The following is an 18,621-nucleotide window of genomic DNA, read 5'->3' as shown; positions in this document are numbered from 1 at the left end:
AATAAGAAATAAAACAGAACATGAGTAGTAGAGTCCTTAAAAGTGAGTCCAAAGGGTGTGTTCAATGATCATTCTGTTATTGTGGCAAATGAAGTTGTATAGGCTGGTTCAGGAGTTTTGTGATTGTATTGCTCCTTGAATCTCAGTCCTTCAATAAGATTATTGCTGAACTAATCTAGGCATTAATTCCACCTTTCTACTTGGTCCCATAACTCCTCAAGATTAAAAGTCTGGGTATGTTTCAGGCTGAGATATACATATAATTACAGCTACCTAGTGTAAAAAAGACAAGGACTTGAGAAAAAAATGTTTGTCGTCTTAGTGTTAAATGGTTGACCTCAGGTTCTGTAGCTGTGTACACCAGTTTTAAATTTCCCACGAAAGGAGATACTCTTGACAAATTTCTATCTGCTTCAGAAAGATTACTTTCTTTTTAGGCTCACTCTGCTTAATCCTCCAACCTGAGGTAACCTCTTCATACCTGGAATCTGCATCTGGGCTTCTATCCTTCCTGCTAGAGGAGCAATACTTCAGGTGTGGTCTCACTGAACTGTAGCTTCCCTATTTACGTGCTCCCTTCCCTCACAATAAAGACCAACACCTCATGTGTTTTCCTAATTACTTGTTCTCCTGCCTGCCAGCTTTTTGTGATTCTTGGAGAAGTATACTAAGATCTCTCTGAATACCAGCATTCAGAGTTTTACACAATTTGAATAATCTGATTTTCTTTTCTTCCCACCAAAGTAAATGACCTCACATTTCTGCAGAACATTCTATCTGCCAATTTTTGCCCACTCAATTAATCTGTTTATATCCTTTGCTGGCTCTTAGTGTCTCAATTCAGCTGAGTATCCCATGTGTCTTTATATTGTTAATACACTCCAATCTAAGACACATGATGCTTTTGAGATTAGTTTTATGACCTTGTTCCAAATTCATCACCTGCCCATATTCAAGGCCTGCCCACATATCTCCTCCCTCACCTCCAGGGCCCCAAACAGTTAACTTACAACACTTAACCTGTAAATCTTTGGTCTATTGTGTCTAGTGCTCTTGGTGCAGCTTCCTGTATGTTGGTGAGACTCATCATAAACTGGAAGACTGCTTCGTCGAGCTCCTCCACGCTATCTGCTAAAAGCAGAAAACTTCCCAGTGACCAAACATATTAATTCCCATTCCCGTTCAGACATGTTGGTCCATGGGCTCCTCTTGTGCGAAGATGAAGCAACCCTCAGAATGGAGGAGCAACAGTTTATTTTCCATCTGGGTAGCCTCCAACCTGATGGCATGAACATCAATTTCTCCTTTCAGTCAAAAAAATTTCCCTCCCCCTCCCCTCTTCTTCTATTCCTGACTCTGGCCTCTTGCCTCTTCTCACCTACCTATCACTTCCCCCTGGGTCCCCTCCTCCTTCCCTCTCTTTCAATGAACCACTCTCCTCACCTATTAGATTCCTTCCTCTCCAGCCCTTTACCTTTCCCACCCACCTGGCTGCACCTATCACCTTCCAGCTATCCTCGTTCCCCTCCCCCATCTTTATATTCTGGCATCTTCCCCTTTCTTTTCCGGTCCTGAAGAAGGGTCTCAGCTCAAAATGTTGACTGTTCACTTCCATGGATGCAGCCTGACCTGCTGAGTTCCTCCAGCATTTTGTGTGTATTGCTTGAATATAAAAATGTTAGGTCGCAGAATTTCAAAGGTTTTCTGTTGTATTTCAGACTTCCAGCAGTGACATTATTTTCATTTTGAAATTATGGATACTGTATCTATTTCTCCCATTTATACCTTTTCTAAATCAAACTCTTTTTTTCTGATTTTATTGTCCTATTGCCATTTTCTTTTGCTTCAGTTCCATCAGTTAATTAATCTCTCCTACTTAGTACTCTCTCGTGCTCTTTCCTTCTTGTTTTCTTCTCTTCTTCCCTTCCTCCATTTCTCGGCTTGATTATCTTTTACCTTTTCCAATTCTACGTAGAACATAGAACATTACAGCACAGTACAGGCCCTATGGCCCACAATGCTGTGACAAACTTTTAATATACTCCGAGATCAATCTAACCCTTCCCTCTGACATAGCCCTCAATTTTTCTATTATCTATATGCCTATCTAAGAGTTTCTTAAATGTCTCTAATATATCTGCCCCTACTACCACACCTGGCAGGATACTCCATGCACTTACCACTCTCTGTGTAAAAGACTTACCTCTGATATTCCACCAATACTTTCCAACAATCTCTTTAAAATTATGCCCCTTTGCATTAGCCATTTCCACCCTTGGAAAAAGTCTCTGGCTGACTGCTCGATCTATGCCTTTTCTGATGAAACAACTTCTGTCTGAAGGATTAAGTGCTTCTTTCTACTTAGATGCTACTCGAACTGTTGAGTATTTCTGGAATTTATGTTTATATTGTCAATTTATTACATCCATAGGAATTTGTTTTCATAACTTAAGTTTAGAAGCTACTTTCACTGGCCAAATGCAGGAACATTCAGACACATATTTAAGGTGATTGGCAAAAGGACCAGAGGTAACATGAGGAAGCAGTTCTTTATACAATGAGCTTTTGTGATTTGGGATGTACTGATTGAAAGGGTGATGGAACAAATTCAACAGGAGTTTTTGTAATGGAATTGGATTGATGGAAAGAACTTTATAAGTCTATGGGGAAAAGATTTTGGCTGTATGAAAGAGTTGGCATAGCCATGTTGGTCAAAAGGCCTTCTTCATTGCTGTATCGAATTATGCTTCTATGAAATCTGTTTTTTAATTTTTTTCCTTTAGAAAGTAACCAGAAATTGGCTGAATTTCTGATATTTAGAATTCATGTATATTAGCACTTAGTCTATTTGCTATTTTCACTACAGTCTCTATGAAGCTGAAGGACTGCTTTTACCTCACTGTTATCAGACTTGTAAACAGACCTCTTGTACAATGAGATGGACTCTTGGCCTCACAATCTACCACAATATGATCATGCACATTATTACTTTATTACCTACACTGCACTCTTTCAGGAGCTTTTACACTTCATTCTACATTGTTGTAGTTTTACCTTATTCTACCTCACTGCACTGTGTTATGATTAGGTCTGTATGAGCAGTGTACAGAACAAACTTTTCACTGTATTTTGACACATGACACAAATAAACCAATACTGATACGAATATGAATAATATTTTTGAACGATTATGGTCCCAGCACAGGTTGATGGGATTAGGCAGTTTAAATGATTTAACATGGACTAGATAGGACGAATGACCTGTTTCTGTGTTGTACTTTCCTATGACTCTGTGATCTATTATTAAGTAAATGACAACTTAGGTGGAGGTTTTCAATAAAAGGTGTTATATACTGAGCATGTGTACCAAGGCACATGAATATGCAGGGAATGAAGGGATATCAATCATTTGTGAGCAGAAGGGACTAGCATGTAAGGCACAAATAGTGTGGGCCAAAAGACTTGTCCCTGTGATGTATCATTCTATGTTTATTTATTTAGAGATATAGCATAGATTAAGCCCTTCCAGCCCTTCGAGCCGTGTGCCCAGCAACTCCTGATTTAACCCTAGCCTAATCATGGGACAGTTTACAATGACCAATTACCCTACTAACTGGTATGTCTTTGGACTGTGGGAGGAAACTGGAGCACCCAAAGAAAACCCACACATTCCATGGGGAGGACGTACAGACTCCTTATAGGTGATGCCAGAATTGAACTCTGAACTCTCACATCCTGAATTGTAATAGTGTTGTGCTACCATAGTGCCCCAAATAAATATGAAATGCTTCACAAATTTGCGTGTACTCCTTTTGCAGAACAATCATGTCCTATGACTGATTACAGCAACAATTCTTTTTTTTATTATTTCATTCAGCACTTAGCCAATAATCTTTGTGTGGTTTTGTGATGAGAACCACCAAAGTTCTCAAATTGTTGTCTTTAGATCTGAGCGTTTGAACTATATCCGTGACTGACCCAACCCCTACTTTGCACTCTGCCATCAATACTGAAAAGACTTAACACTAGCTTACATAGATTGTAAATGTCTGCAAGTGAAGGTGACAAGAAATTCCATCATATTTTAATACAAAATAAAAGATTGGGAGAATAAAGTCATATTTTTAACACAGTGAGAACGCAGCACAGCACAGTAGTCAGCACAACACCAGTGGCCCGGGTTCAATTCCTGCTGCTGCCTGTAAGGAGTTTGTACGTTCTCCCTGTGAAGCGTGGGTTTCCTCCGGGTGCTCCAGTTTCCTCCCTCAGACCGAAGTCATACCAGATGGTAGGTTAGTTGGTCATTGTAAGTTGTCCCATGATTAGGCTAGGGTTAAATCGGGGGATTGCTGGGCAGTGTGACTCAAATATCAATAAATAAATGAATAAACAAACAACCATGGGAAGGAATAAGAGCATGCACTTGACAAGTACTGCCCCAAAATAGAATTGGTAAGTGGCTGTAGTATCGCATTTGTTTAGATTAAAACTTCAGACGATAAGCATTCAAGGGACGAGAAATCGATTGTTATTTTCTCCTCTAGCATTGTATCATTGTGTATAGTTATCTAAATATTTCAAGCTATAAATTATGTGAATTATGTATAAAATGATGGAAAATTAAAACACAGATGGAACCTATTCTACTAATTAAAGATTTACAGCTTTGCTAGAGAAATCCAAAACTAATCTCTCCACACTGTATGCTCTTTATTCCTAATATTTACCTGTGTCAAATTGCGATATACAGATCACAATTTAGATGTGAAATATTCGAGTGCTAAGAATTGTCTTAATATTTTAAAACTAAATGAAGATACTAAATTCTTTCTACCTTTGTACTGTAGGTTTTTGCAAATAAAACGGCGGAGGTGTTTTACATTTCTGAAAAACCATAGTAACTCATTTATTGAACACCAAAAAACTGAACACAAAGTGCCTTTAAAACCCTTTACATAATTGCGTCATCACGTCAGACCAGTCTCTTAAAGTGAAACCCCAACTCGATGTTGGTAGTTGTGATTTATGTACATTTCCACCAGTTACATTACTCTACACAGCCACCTGCAGATTCACCAAAACTGGCATTGTGAGCCTGTCCAGAGCGGAGACAAGCTGCCTGGCTCAGATCCTGTGTTCCACGGGTGGAGAAACTGCAGGTACCCCTGGCTCATCCAGTGGTGTGTTGACATGCTCGTGGTCATGGTGTGACAGCAGGGGCATGGTAGCAAATCTTGGTGGGCCAGTTTAAGACAATCTACTGAAATATATCCCAGTTTACACCTCTTATCTATGATAAAAGTCTTTCCTTCCCCATTCCAAAATGTGGAATTTATTGAAGATGCTGGAATGCTGACCAGACGGCATGGAGTCAGGAATGAAACCATCTGGCACTCGTAATTGTTGTCTGTATACCAACTCAGCCAAGGATGACTGCAGATCCAGCAGGACCCATGGGAGATGATCATGCCAACACTCATTAGTCAGGGAAGCCCTCAGAGTAGCCCTTAAGAGCGGTAAAACCGCTCAAATAGGCCATTGAACTGTGGGTGATACGCTGTGGTTTGATGTAGCCGAACGCTGAGGTTCTGGGACCATTGCAGCCTAGATGTTTGATATGAATTGGGGACCGCAGTCAGAGGAAATATCAGATGGAGTGCCAAACCGAGCAATCCAGATGCTGATAATTGCCCGAGCCACATCTGTAGCTGTCATCAATGCTAGGGAGGTGACCTCTGGCTACCTGGTGGTACAGTCTACCATGGTAAGGAGGTTCGCAAAACCACAGGAAGTGGGGAGGAAGACCAACAAGGTCCACGTTGACATCAAACCATTGCTCAGGGACCTCAAAAGGTGCCAATGGCACCTGAACGTGATGGTTAATTTTTGCCCTCCGGTACTCCACACAGACTAATCACACAGTCCTTTTGAAGGCCATGCACACAAACTTTAGTGCAACCAGCTTCTGGGATGTCTTCTGGCCCAGATGTGAGAGGCCAATTATGGAGTCAAAATCAGCCCGCCTCCAGTTTGCGGGCACGATGGGGCGAGAGCGACCGGTTGAGACATCGCACAGGAGAGAAACCCTCCCTGAACTTATTGTCAGCCAACCATAGGCCCGTAACTGCTGTACTGTAAACCTGGACCAATGGGTCAGTAGCTTGCTCGGCTCCCGTGCTGGGATAATCAACCCCAATGTGTATGGGCTCAGTGGCTAGCTGTGAGAAACAATCAGCTGCAGCATTATTTTTTCCCCTTGATATGTTATATATCAGCTGTGAACTCGGATATATGGGTTAGGTGGCATTGCTGCTGTGCTGACCAAGGATCTGATATCTTGGCAATTGCTTGCATGAAGGGTTGGTGGTCAATGAAAACTGTGAAATGGCGACTCTGTAAAAGAAACAAAAATGGCAGTCAACCAAATAGAGACTGAGAAGCTCATGGTCAAACATGCTGTACTTCCTTTCATGGTTACGGCTCAAGCTGCTGAAGAAGGCAAATGGCTGCCACACACCTCCAGCCAGCTGTTTGTGCACAGCACCCACAGCATAATCTGAAGCATCAGCAGTAGTGGCTATGGATAAGTTGGGGAGCGGATTCGCAGGTAGGGTCATGTTAGAAAGAGCTTGCTTGGTAACATTAAATGCCCTGATCATCTGTGCTGACCAGTTAGGTACTTGATTAGGAGTATTGCCTTTAAGCGCAATATGCAGGGAAAGCATAAATTCAGCAGTTCGCAAAATGAAGTGGTGATAAAAATTCACCAAAATTAAAAATATCTCCTGTAGTTTTTCAGTTGTGCAAGGCGGTGGGAAATCCATAATAGCGGCTACTTTTGATAGGAAAGGTTGGAACCTTCTGCGGAGATGCAATGGCTGAGAAAGTCAATGGTTGACAACCCAAACTGGCATTTAGCAGGGTTAATAATCAACCTGTGTTGGCTTAAGCACTCAAAAAGTGTGCAGAGATAGAATATATGTTCAGATTTGGATGCAGTGACGGAAAATATATCATCCAGGTAAACAAAAAGAAAATCCCTAAGTCTTTTTATACAGAGTCCATCAGCCGTTGGAAAGTGTATGCTGCATTTTTCAGCCCAAATGGCATGTGCAGAAACTCAAAGAGGCCAAAAGGGGTCATCACAGCTAACCCCTAACTAAATCGACTTTGGAAGAACTTAACTTTCCAGCTAAATGTGAATGTGTGGGGCCAAGTAAAGATCAGAGGGTGGTGACTTCGTTAAGGTGTTGGTAATCACCACATGGGTGGCAACCACCAGTGGACTTAGGGACCACATAGAGGAGTGAAGGCCAGGGGCTACTTGGCATACAGTGCCAAGTCTTTCCATGTTGGCAAATCCAGCCTTTGCGGTTGTCAGCTTTTCTGGGTCTAGTCTACGTGCAGTTGTGGAAATGTGGTGCTCGACCCCATGTTTTGTGAATGTCATGGAGAATGTGGGCTTGGTTAGGTTTGAGAATTTGCCCAGCAATTGAGTGAACTATGCAGTGGTGCACATGGTTGACAGAGTCGTTGTGAGGAACTTACATCCACTAGCCGGCAGTTCTTAAGATCGACCAACAATTCTTGAGTACACAGGAAATCTAGCCACTTTAACCAGGACATAGTCCCATATGTAATGTTGCCCACTGAAGCAGCGTGTCACCCATCATATCCCATAGGTTTGGATCTTGCTGCCGTTGGTGGCCTCCAGCCAGATTTCAGTGCTCTTTGCCTTCTCATCAATAGACAATGCTGACAGCACACTCCATTGGAGCACCCGTACCACACAAGAAGTGTTACCCTGGAATGGTGTCGGTAATAAACAGTAGGCGACACTGGCAGCTGGAACCCAGGTGTTCACAGACCACTGATGTCCTGATACGCTGGCATTGTTGAAGTTTCAAAGTGGTTGGCACTTCCTAGCATTTTGTATTAAAGTGAGCATGGTAAAAACACAGGCCTGGGGTTGTCTGTTTTGCTGCCACATTTTGGGGGCCTTGTTGAGGTAGAGAAAGGAAGATAAATGATGCATCGTTGCCTGGCTGAGTGTAGACTATCAACCATTTTAGCAGGCTCCCTTTGGTCCTTCACGGGTGCATTAGTGAGGGCTATGCGAACTTGATCAGGCATTTGCTGCATGGAGAGTTCTTTAAAAATAAAACAAGGATGGTGATTTCCCAGGAGAGACAGCATATATTCCATTAGCTCCGAAGGCCTAGCATCGCCGAGGCCAGGCAAGGAGAGCAACTGTTGGCATACTCAGACTCCAAGAATCCAAAAGTTTGTAAAAGATGAGTTTTCAGCATTCAATATGTATTGTGTTCATGCATGTGTTCTCTTAGACTCATCACTCTCACAGCCGTGGAGTTACTGAGCGATGCTACGATGTATTTGGTGTTGTCATAGAGATTTCTCGAAGCGTGAACCGAGTTTGTATGAACTGAGCAATAGCATTTTGCTCCTTAACTCCAGTAGTTTCACAGTGACTACCTTGGCAAACATGTTCAATAACTCTGCAATTGTCCTAGAGCACTGGGGTTACCAGTGTCGGTGTTCGCAAATAAAACAGTGGAGGCATTGTAAGTTTCAGAAAAACCAGAGCAACTCATTTACTGAACTCCAAAAAAAAAACATAAACCGTGTCAAAAACTCTTTAAGTAATTACATCATCACGTAAGATCAGCCTCTTAAAGTGAAACCTCAATTCAATGTCAGTGGTTGTGAATTTTGTGCATTTCCACCAATTATGCTACCTCACACCTTTATTATCTATGACTCCTGGATGCTTTGGTGAATAATTCCTGAGCTTGTGAGTCATGGATTAATGTAAATCTGCCATATGTATCTTTCAGGCAGACGATGCTGAAGATCCATTTTAACTAGTACCTCCTGGTTACTGCTTATCAAGTCCTATGTATGAATGCTCTTTGTGATTCTGTCATGTACATTAGCAAGGCTATTGTAAGTAGCTAGCCTCTAATGATTCCATGAGAAATGTACAATTTACAGGAAATCCATCTACATTTCTTAAGCAGCATTAAAACTTTGACAAACTTCCATCGATGCACAGTGGAGAGTATTCTGACTGCATACATCACATCTTGGTATGGAAACACCAGTACTCAAGAATGAAAAAGCCTACAAAAAGTGATTGATACAGCCCAGGGTTGAGCAGAGGAAAAGCCTCACCATTGAGCTCATCTACAAGGAGCACTGGCACAAGAAAGCCGCATCCATCTTTAAGGATCCCCCCAGTCTCTAAGGCCATACTCTTCTCTCATTGCTACCATTGGGTAGAAGGTACGGGAGCCTCAGGTCCCACACCACCAGTTTCACGAACAGTTATTACCCTTCAACCATTAGGCTCCCGAACTGGTGTGGATAACTTCACTCACCTCAACACTGAACTGATTCTGTCTTTTGTATATTGGTTGTTTGTCAGTCTTTGTGTGTAGCTTTCTTTGATTCTATTGTATTTCTTTGTTCTACTGTGGATGTCTGCAAGAAAATGAATTTTAGGGTTGTATATGATGACATGCAGTATATACTTTGACATAATAAATTTACATTGAACTTTGGAGGTATTCCCACTGTTGTTTAGTAGGAGTATGTATATTCACCCTGTGACAGCATGGGTTTCCTCTGTGTGCTGCAGTTTCCTCTCACATTCCAAAGATCAATGCATTAAGGTTAGTAAGTTCTGGGCATGCTATTTTGACGCTGGTAGCATGACAACACTTGTGGGCTGCCCCCGGCACAATTCTCAGAATGTGTTGGTCATTGATGCAAAAGATACATTTCACTGTATGTTTTAATGTTTTGATATACATGTGACAAATAACACTAATTTTTTTGTCTTTAAATCTTTTTTAACTCACTGCAGACAACAGGCATACTTTTATATCTAAATATTAACATGCAGTGGAGTGGCTGTGATGATATGCATGAAGTACTATACAGGTTGAATACCCTTTATCTGAAATTCCAAAATCTGAAAACCTCTGAGTTTCGAATTTTTTTTGAACGCTGACATAACATCACTAACAGAAAATTCCACAAGGTGCTAGGAAGGTTCGCATATGTAATGAACAGAAGTTAATGAAAAATAGAAAAACAACTTCAAGTTTAATATCATTCAACCATACATGAATACAACCAAATGAAACCGGGACCAACGTGCAAGGTACATAAAACTACCCCTCCCCCATTGTAGTTACTGTAGCGTGGGTAGCTGTTTGAAGTCAGTGGTGAAAATGAGGCCAGTCGTCACCTGGAACCCGGTAAGCCGGTCAGGGGCGGTCATTCAACTCCGATCGTCTGTGGAAGACACAGCTCCATCATGTGAGATTGTCCTCCAACTGCAGGTTGTTCACCCTGCGGGCTTCACACCAGCTGTACATAAGATATATATGAGGGGTGATTGATAAGTTCATGGCCTAAGGTAGAAGGAGTCAATTTTAGAAAACCTAGCACATTTATTTTTCAACATAGTCCCCTCCTACATGTACACACTTAGTCCAGCGGTTGTGGAGCATATGGATCCCTTCTTTCTAGAAGTGGTCCACAGCAGGGGTGATTGATAAGTTCGTGGCCTAAGGTAGAAGGAGATGAGTTATTAACTTCAAACTTTCTGCATTATCACTCAAAGAGTTGAACTGCACGTGCATGTAATGAGAGTGTCTTGGACCTCCAGGTGGTTCACAGCAGGAGTGATTGATAACTTTGTGGCCTAAGGTAGAAGGAGATTAGTTATACAGCTCTTGTTACATGCATGTGCAGTTCAACTCTTTGAGTGAAAATGCAGAAAGTTTGAATAACTAACACACATCAAAGTTGCTGGTGAACGCAGCAGGCCAGGCAGCATCTATAGGAAGAGGTACAGTCGACGTTTCGGGCCGAGACCCTTCGTCAGGCTTAGTCCTGACGAAGGGTCTCGGCCCGAAACGTCGACTGTACCTCTTCCTATAGATGCTGCCTGGCCTGCTGCGTTCACCAGCAACTTTGATGTGTGTTGCTTGAATTTTCAGCATCTGCAGAATCCCTCGTGTTTAAGTTAATAACTAATCTCCTTTTACCTTAGGCCATGAACTTATCAATCACCTCTTCTGTGGACTACCTCCAGGTCCAAGATGCCGACTTCTACAAAGAAGGGATCTGTATGCTCCACGACTGCTGGACTAAGTGTGTAAATGTAGGGAAAATAAACGTGCTAGATTTTCTAAAATTGACTCCTTCTACCTTAGGCCACGAACTTATCACTCACCCCTCATATGTAATTTAAATGGATTTCATGTTTAGACTTGGATTCCACATCATTATATAGATGCAAATTTTCCAAAATCCGAAATGCAAAACACTTCTGGCCTCAAGCATTTCAGATAAGGGATGCTCAACATGTACTTGCAGAATGAATTTACTTTTCTGGGAAATGGAAACTGTCTGGGTTCTTGAATGATGAATTGCGATATTTTTGTGCAAATCAATGTCATAAAATAACTGAGATATTGAATTTATTATTGAAAATTACTTTGAGGATTGCGATCAGATGCAATTAATTTGGAGAAAAGCTTCTCTATTCCTGGTTAGAAACTTGTGCCTGTAAATTGGAATTATTGAGACATTACCCAAGTTTGCATTGTTTCACATTTTGCAGTCAGTCCTTGTTCGCAAGTCACTGACAGAACTCATTTATCTTTCTTCATTCACAACGACTCCATGAATGGGGCTAGCACCACAATAGATGTCTAGAGCCACCGCAGTGTAATGAATTGAACCTCGAAGACGATCGGCAACTTGTTTTCAGGGCCAAAGAAAGTACTTTGCATGTCAGTGTTTCGCCATTGAAGATCAAAACAGAGGCTGCAGGTGACAGCATTCTCACTACATTTCACACTTATAAATCATTATTTTTAGTGAATGTGCCAACCAGCTGAGAATAAGGCTGTTTATCCTCAGCATTTATTTCATTAGCATTCAGTGAGATCATCTTTATTAGCTACAAACAACCTTAGTAGCCTCCTCAATGTACTTTTGTCTGTTTTAAGTTAATTAAAGCCTCTTTGTTGACAATATTCCTTTTCATTTCAACTCTAATTATCTTTCTAAATTCAAATACAAACTTTTAAAATCAATGTCAATGTTCACGTCATTTCAGAGTTGGGGGGATGTAATTGCCTCTCCCTGTCCTTCACCATTCCTCATCTCTGTTTTCCTCTCTTACCTTATCTCCTTACCTGCCCCTCACCTCCTTCTGGTGCTCCTACCCCTTCCCTTTCTTCATTGGCCTTCTGTCCTCTCCTATCAGATTTATCCTTATCCAGCTCTGTATCTCAGATGAAATTTCCCAGCTCTTTACTTCACCCCTCCCCCACCTATCATCTACCACCTGGTACTTCTTCCTCCACTCTCTTCACCTTCTTATTCTGACTTCTCCCTTTCCTTTCCAGTCCTCATGAAGGGTCTTAGCCCAAAATGTCAACTGTTTACTCTTTTCCATAGATGCTGCCTGACCTGCTGAGTTCCTCCAGCATTTTGTGTGTGCTGCAGATTTTCTCGTGTTTGTGACCACCAGTACTTTATCATTTCCAGTCAGAGTCACCTTATGTATTGATACTTCCGTTACTTTATGTACATATGGTCTATGAAGTATATAAGCTAATTTTATGTACTTATATTTCTTGTGTTTTTTCTTGTTTTCTTTATACCTATTGTGTTTTTTTATGCTGTGTCGGATCCAGAGTAACAATCATTTCATTCTCCTTTACACTTGTGTACTGACAAAGGACAATAAACAATCTTGAATTTACTCCTGGGAATGTGATACCATTAGACCTGTGATTCTGATTCTGATTTATTATTGCCAAGGCACTGGAGGTTTGTGATATGCACCATAATTGCCGTGTTCTTATTATTGAGTAAAATTTTGATAGCAATCATGTACACGGAATTACAGTGTCGAAAATTACATACAGAACACGCAAGCAGCACTTGAGCCATTTATATCTCAAATAAAGAAAGATAAAAATTAGATATTAACTTTATTTGATGCATGTACATCGAAATCGGCAGTGAAATGCGTCATTTGCATTTCACTGTCCAAGGGCATGCTGGGTAACCCGCACGTCAGCAGGTTTCCAGGGCCAACATAGCGTACCCGCAACTCTCAAACCCTAACACACCTTTGGAATTTTGGAGGAAATCAAAGCACCTGGAGGAAACCCATTGGTCATAGGGAGAACGTACAAACGTTCTTACAGACAGTGGCAGAAATTGAACCACAATCACTGGCACTGTTTGGCGTTTCGCTAGCTGCTGTACTACCATGCCTCTGAGGTAATCAGTTTATTAAATTTATTTGGAAAATTGCTCTGTGTTGAGGTTGAAAGCTGTTTTCACATTCTTATCCAATAAAAAAACCAAATCTGTATTGTCTTACAGGAGGTGATGTACAGAGAGAAGAGTAAATGGCTTAGAGAGTGAGAAGGCACAGGCCCGGGGAGCAGGGGAGAAGACAGGTCTGAGAGAGGATGATGGGTTCTGAGAGAGTGGGGAGATTAGGCTCCAGTGAATAGAGGGGCAATTGGAGATATGGGGAGACCATAGATCTATAGGTGGTGAATGGGAGTGTGGGATATCAGAGAGATATAATGCCCAGTGAGTGGAGAGAAGGGGTGTGTGAGAGAGGAGAATACACGCTTGGTTCCTGGTTATCAGTGCTGAAGTCTGGCTTCAAAGTACAGACGTTATTTTTGTGGCACAATTGCGTAAAGTTATTACAGTGCCAACAACTCAGGTATAATTCCATTACTGTCTATAAGTAGTTATTTTTATTTTTATTTTTCTCATTATTGTTTGGATATGCCAGGTAACTCTCAGTTTATCTTTTTAGACACTGAAGCAAGCAAGGCAATGGAAATGCATATTTGCAGAATCTGGCCACTGACAACACCGGACACTGTACACTATCTGAAGATAGGTTGGGATGAAGACTTGGGAAATGGCTTCACAATAACTCTGTGCAATGGAGAACAAGCATGGAGTGGAAATGGTACAGTTCATATTATTTTAGTCACAAAAATCTCATGTATTTTTTCTGATTAAGAAATGCTATTGTCTGTAATCATGTGCATGCATTTTGAAATTAGAGGATGCATCCATGTAGGTACAGTTGCTACAATTACCTTGCACCAGAGGTACTGAATTCTATAATTCTACAGAAGGGGAATGGACTTAATGCATCGTTCTTACAGAGTAGTGGGTCAAAGAGATTTATCTGAGCTGCAAAGTTCCAATGATTATTTTGAAAGTGGATTCAGAGAGCCTATGCATTTGGCCTACAATTAAGGAGGGACCTTAGAGAAGTAAATGAATTACAGCGAATGAAGGCAAACTAAAATTCTAAGCATTAAAAAAAGAGAATTTTATGTCTGAGGGTTGGGTAACTGATGTGCCAGTGTATATCAGCAGGGATAGCAAGACCAGGATAAGATTTGGAGAGTAAAGTTTGAATGAAGTAAGATGTGCAATGTTTAAGTGACTGAAGGTCTTCCAGAAGAGGAATGGAACATTTACATGGCAAATAAAGAATTAGTTATTGGCCTCTGGCATCAACATATTACGCCTACAACTCACTGAAGTCTAACTTTTTGGCATGCAGCAGTGAAATAAGTTCACAACAAAGAACATTTATGTGGCAGATAAGGAATTAGTTATTGATTGGTTGATGTAGAACATGGAGCAGACAGTGTTCTAGAGGGAAGAGAGTTAATAGATTAGGCATATTTACAAGGATGTTGCCTGGATTGGGGAGCATGCCTTATGAGAATAGGTTGAGTGAACTCGGCCTTTTCTCCTTGGAGCGACGGAGGATGAGAGGTGACCTGATAGAGGTGTACAAGATAATGAGAGGCATTGATCATGTGGATAGTCAGAGGCTTTTTCCTAGAGCTGAAACGGCTAGCTCGAGAGGGCATAGTTTTAAGGTGCTTAGAAGTAGGTACAGAGGAAATGTCAGGGGTAAGTTTTTTACGCGGAGAGTGGTGAGTGCGTGGAATGGGCTGCCGGCGGTGGCGGTGGTGGAGGCGGAAACGATAGGGTCTTTTAAGAGACTCCTGGATGGATACCTGGAGCTTAGAAAAATAGAGGTCTATGGGTAAGCCTTGGTAGTTCTAAGGTAAGGACATGTTCGGCACAGCTTTGTGGGCTGAAGGGCCTGTATCGTGGTGTAGGTTTTCTATGTTTCTATATCTCTATGTACCGTTGCTACCTGTAAGCAGTTTGTATGTTCTCCCCATGATGCGTGGTTTTTCTTCCTGGTACTCTGGTTTCCTCCCATAGTCCAAAGACACACTCGTTGGTAGGTTAATTGGACATTGTAGATTGTCCTACGATAAGGCTAGGATTAAATTGAGGGTTGCTGGGCAGCACAACTCAGGACTGGAAGGGCCTACTCCGTGCTGTATCTCAATAAATTAAAAAAAAATCTGAATGTAAGGTGACTCTGACGGGAAATGTAAAGTGACATAATGACTGTTGGCAAGAGAAGCTCTTCTAGGTGACAACAGAGTATGTGAAAACACAGTAGGATAGTGACTCTGTCAGTGTAGGTATGAGGTGTGGAGTGTAAGTGTAAAGTGGCAGTGCATGGGAGCCGAAGAGTGCTGGGGGGGCTGTGGAAAGGAGTGGCTCATGTGGATGTAAATAGGTTATTTGCTATTATAAATTGCCAATTCTGTTCCCAGTGTCAAGTGATCAGATAACAATAGAAGCAAGTGAGGCTGAAATGGACAGGGAAAAATATGTGGAAGAACTTCGATGTGCACTGATAACACGGGATGAAAAGACGAACCGTTACAGCTTTGACTTTATAAAGGACAGCGAAAGAGAAGTTTTCCATTTCTCATATGAGAAGGTCTCACAAGACATCTCAGTAAGTAAAGTACAATTTTAAATCGATGTAACATTGTTTTTATATAGATAATACTATTTTAAAGATATGGTTGCTGCCACACTTATTTATAATTTGATTTAAGAACAATGTCTACATAACATCACTAGGTTCAGCAGCAGTTATTGCCCTTCAACCATTAGGCTCCTGAGCCAGTGTGGATAGCATCACTCACCTTCAATGCTGAACTGATTCCACAACCCATGGACTCACTTTTAAGGATGCTTCAACTCATGCTTTCAACATTATTTATTTATTATTATTTGTTCTTTTTTGTATTTACACCGTTTACCTTCTTTTATCATTGGTTGTTTGTCCATCGTTGTGTGTAGTTTATCATTGCTTCTATTTTGTTTCTTTGTATCTACTGTGAATGCCTGCAAGAAAATGAATCTCAGGGTGGTATATGGTGACATGTATGTACTTTGATAATAAATTTACTTTGAACCTTGAACTTTAATATTTTAGAGTATAAATGTGTGATTGTGCTTCTAACTGTGCAATGGTGGATCTGAATCTTTGAAAGATAAACCATGTTGCCTTCCTTCAGTAATGTAACCCGTGACCCAAGAGCTTAATTTCCTAGTCTATGTAGTAGAGATTAAGAAAACTATTGTTTCTTTTTTCCCTAAGGGGTGAAGCATGCAATGTCTTTTTAAAAACAGCTGTGCTCAATTGATTTTATCCATTTACATTCTAGCCTGATAAATGTAAAACTTTTAATGTTATTTTTATTGTCAACATTAAGTTTAAATTTGAGTTTTTATTTTATAAGGGTCATGTATTCTCAGTTGATGCCATTGCCTTTTGTTTTGATTCTTTCCTCTCTCTGCTGTTCTGGTCTGGTCACACAAGTTTGTCATTCATAGAGCTATTTGCTGAATTACTTCTTCTTTTATTGTTACAATATCCTTACTGTCACAAAACTTCAGACATTTTATTAGTTGTGAAAATTTTAAGGTAAGAGATTGTATGTGTTTTTTATTGAAAAAAGTTCCTATAATAAGTTGGCATTCTTAAGACATAGTTAATTGAAATCAAGTGTCTAGCAAAAAATGCATGATCTCTGTTTGGTTTTTTTATTCATGGGATGTGGACATGTGTAGCATTTTATTGTCCATTCCTCAGTGCTCCAAACTGAGGAGGATTTGAAGAACCAGCTTCGTTTGTGGACAGACTTCCTTCCTGAAGGATGTTATGTTTATATTGAAATGGTAATTTGGCTTTTCTTAACAGTAGTTTGGGAATGTACAGTACTTTGGGGCTATATTTTTGTAAGTATTTCACACTTCAACTTTATTTGAAAGAACCTTTCCTTAGGTGTCAGGATGCATTCAGGAACGAAGTGTCATTGTACGTATGTGTCAATATGTATCTTTACATAGTTTATCAGGAATATTCATATTTTGAAGCTTTCATTTTACGAGTAGATCTGCTGAGTGTGCTGTTAATGAATGCTGAATTCTCACTGTATGATGAGAATTCTGTGTTGTCTTTTACTCTTCTCACGCTCAGGCAGCAACCCCATTAAGGCCATTCTTGCTTTAACACCGAGAGTTTTTTTTCAGGAAATATAATACAATTCATTTAATTAATAATGAAATTACTCAATTTACTTCACATTTGCAATGTGGGGGGTTTGTTTTTGGGGCTAATTTCCTAAACTGGAAACCCATCACTTTAGGAACAGCTACGCCTCCGCCATCGGATTTCTGAACAGATGATGAACCAACCTATGAACACTACCTCACTAATTCTGTTCCCTTTTGCATAACTTTTTAAATTTTTTTTTCATTTTTTATTGTAATTTATAGTATTTTTTTGTATTGCACTGAAATGCTACTGCAAAATGACAGATTTCATGGCATATGTCAGTGATATTTAACCTGATTCTGATTTTGTTCCTTCTAGTTAAAAGTCTAACTTTTTGGCAGGCAGCAGTGAAATAAGTTCATGACAAAGAACATTAGAAGTTCAAAATTAAAATTATTATCTGAGTACATACATGTCACTGCATGCAACCCTGAGATTCTTTTTCTGTGGGTGTACTTAGCCTGTGACAAGGAATTAGTTATTGATTGGTTGATGTAGAAAACAGAGGCAGGAAATGTTATAGAAGGAAAGGAATTAATAGATTAGATGTAATGGTTAGAAGCTCAAATTTTTGCTCTAAGGGTGTTGAGATTGATAATAAATGGTGATGACCCTCTTGAAAAAGTACTTCCTGTCTCAACTGCAGAGGTATTAGTTAACCCTTCCAGGTCTTTCTGAATTTTCCCAGTTGCTACTTCATGGTTAAATATTTTAATTTGGAAATAATTCATTAGATGTATAGCTCAGGTGGATGATAACTGGGTTTTGTTTTCCAGTCTTGGCAATTTACTTGCAAACATTTCGTCACCGTAAGAAGAGACATAGTCAGCGCACTGATGGTGACTTCTCAAATGCTGATGAAATGTTTGCAAGTAAATTTCGAAGATCAGAGAACAACTCAACCCAATCATTAACCACCCGAGCTATACATCTTCTGAATTATTCCCAAATTAAAATAATTGACAATGAAGTAGTAACTGGGAAAAATACTGAAATACCTGGAAGATTGGCGAATAACTGAACCCAACAATATTTTAATTTATACAAAATGTATACACTGCTGCTATATACCTGTTTAA

The 18,621-nt window shown here is 40.3% G+C and overlaps 1 protein-coding gene across 2 annotated transcripts in view; it reads left to right on the top strand.

Moving 5' to 3' along the window:
* The window catches only part of xrcc4 (X-ray repair complementing defective repair in Chinese hamster cells 4), a 415,957-nt gene that overhangs the window by 23,701 nt on the left and 373,635 nt on the right, over positions 1-18,621 (top strand). For both annotated transcript variants that reach the window (XM_072281272.1, XM_072281273.1), the window contains exons 2-3: positions 13,892-14,050; positions 15,744-15,931. In XM_072281272.1, coding sequence (XP_072137373.1) covers positions 13,912-14,050; positions 15,744-15,931 — 327 coding nt within the window. In that variant the 5' untranslated portion in view covers positions 13,892-13,911. The remainder of the gene's footprint in view (positions 1-13,891; positions 14,051-15,743; positions 15,932-18,621) is intronic.

This window comes from Mobula birostris, chromosome 17 (genome assembly GCF_030028105.1).
Source record: "Mobula birostris isolate sMobBir1 chromosome 17, sMobBir1.hap1, whole genome shotgun sequence".
NCBI lineage: Eukaryota > Metazoa > Chordata > Chondrichthyes > Myliobatiformes > Myliobatidae > Mobula > Mobula birostris.
Note: the sequence above shows the minus strand (reverse complement) of the source record. Positions and strands in the feature narration are given on the sequence as shown.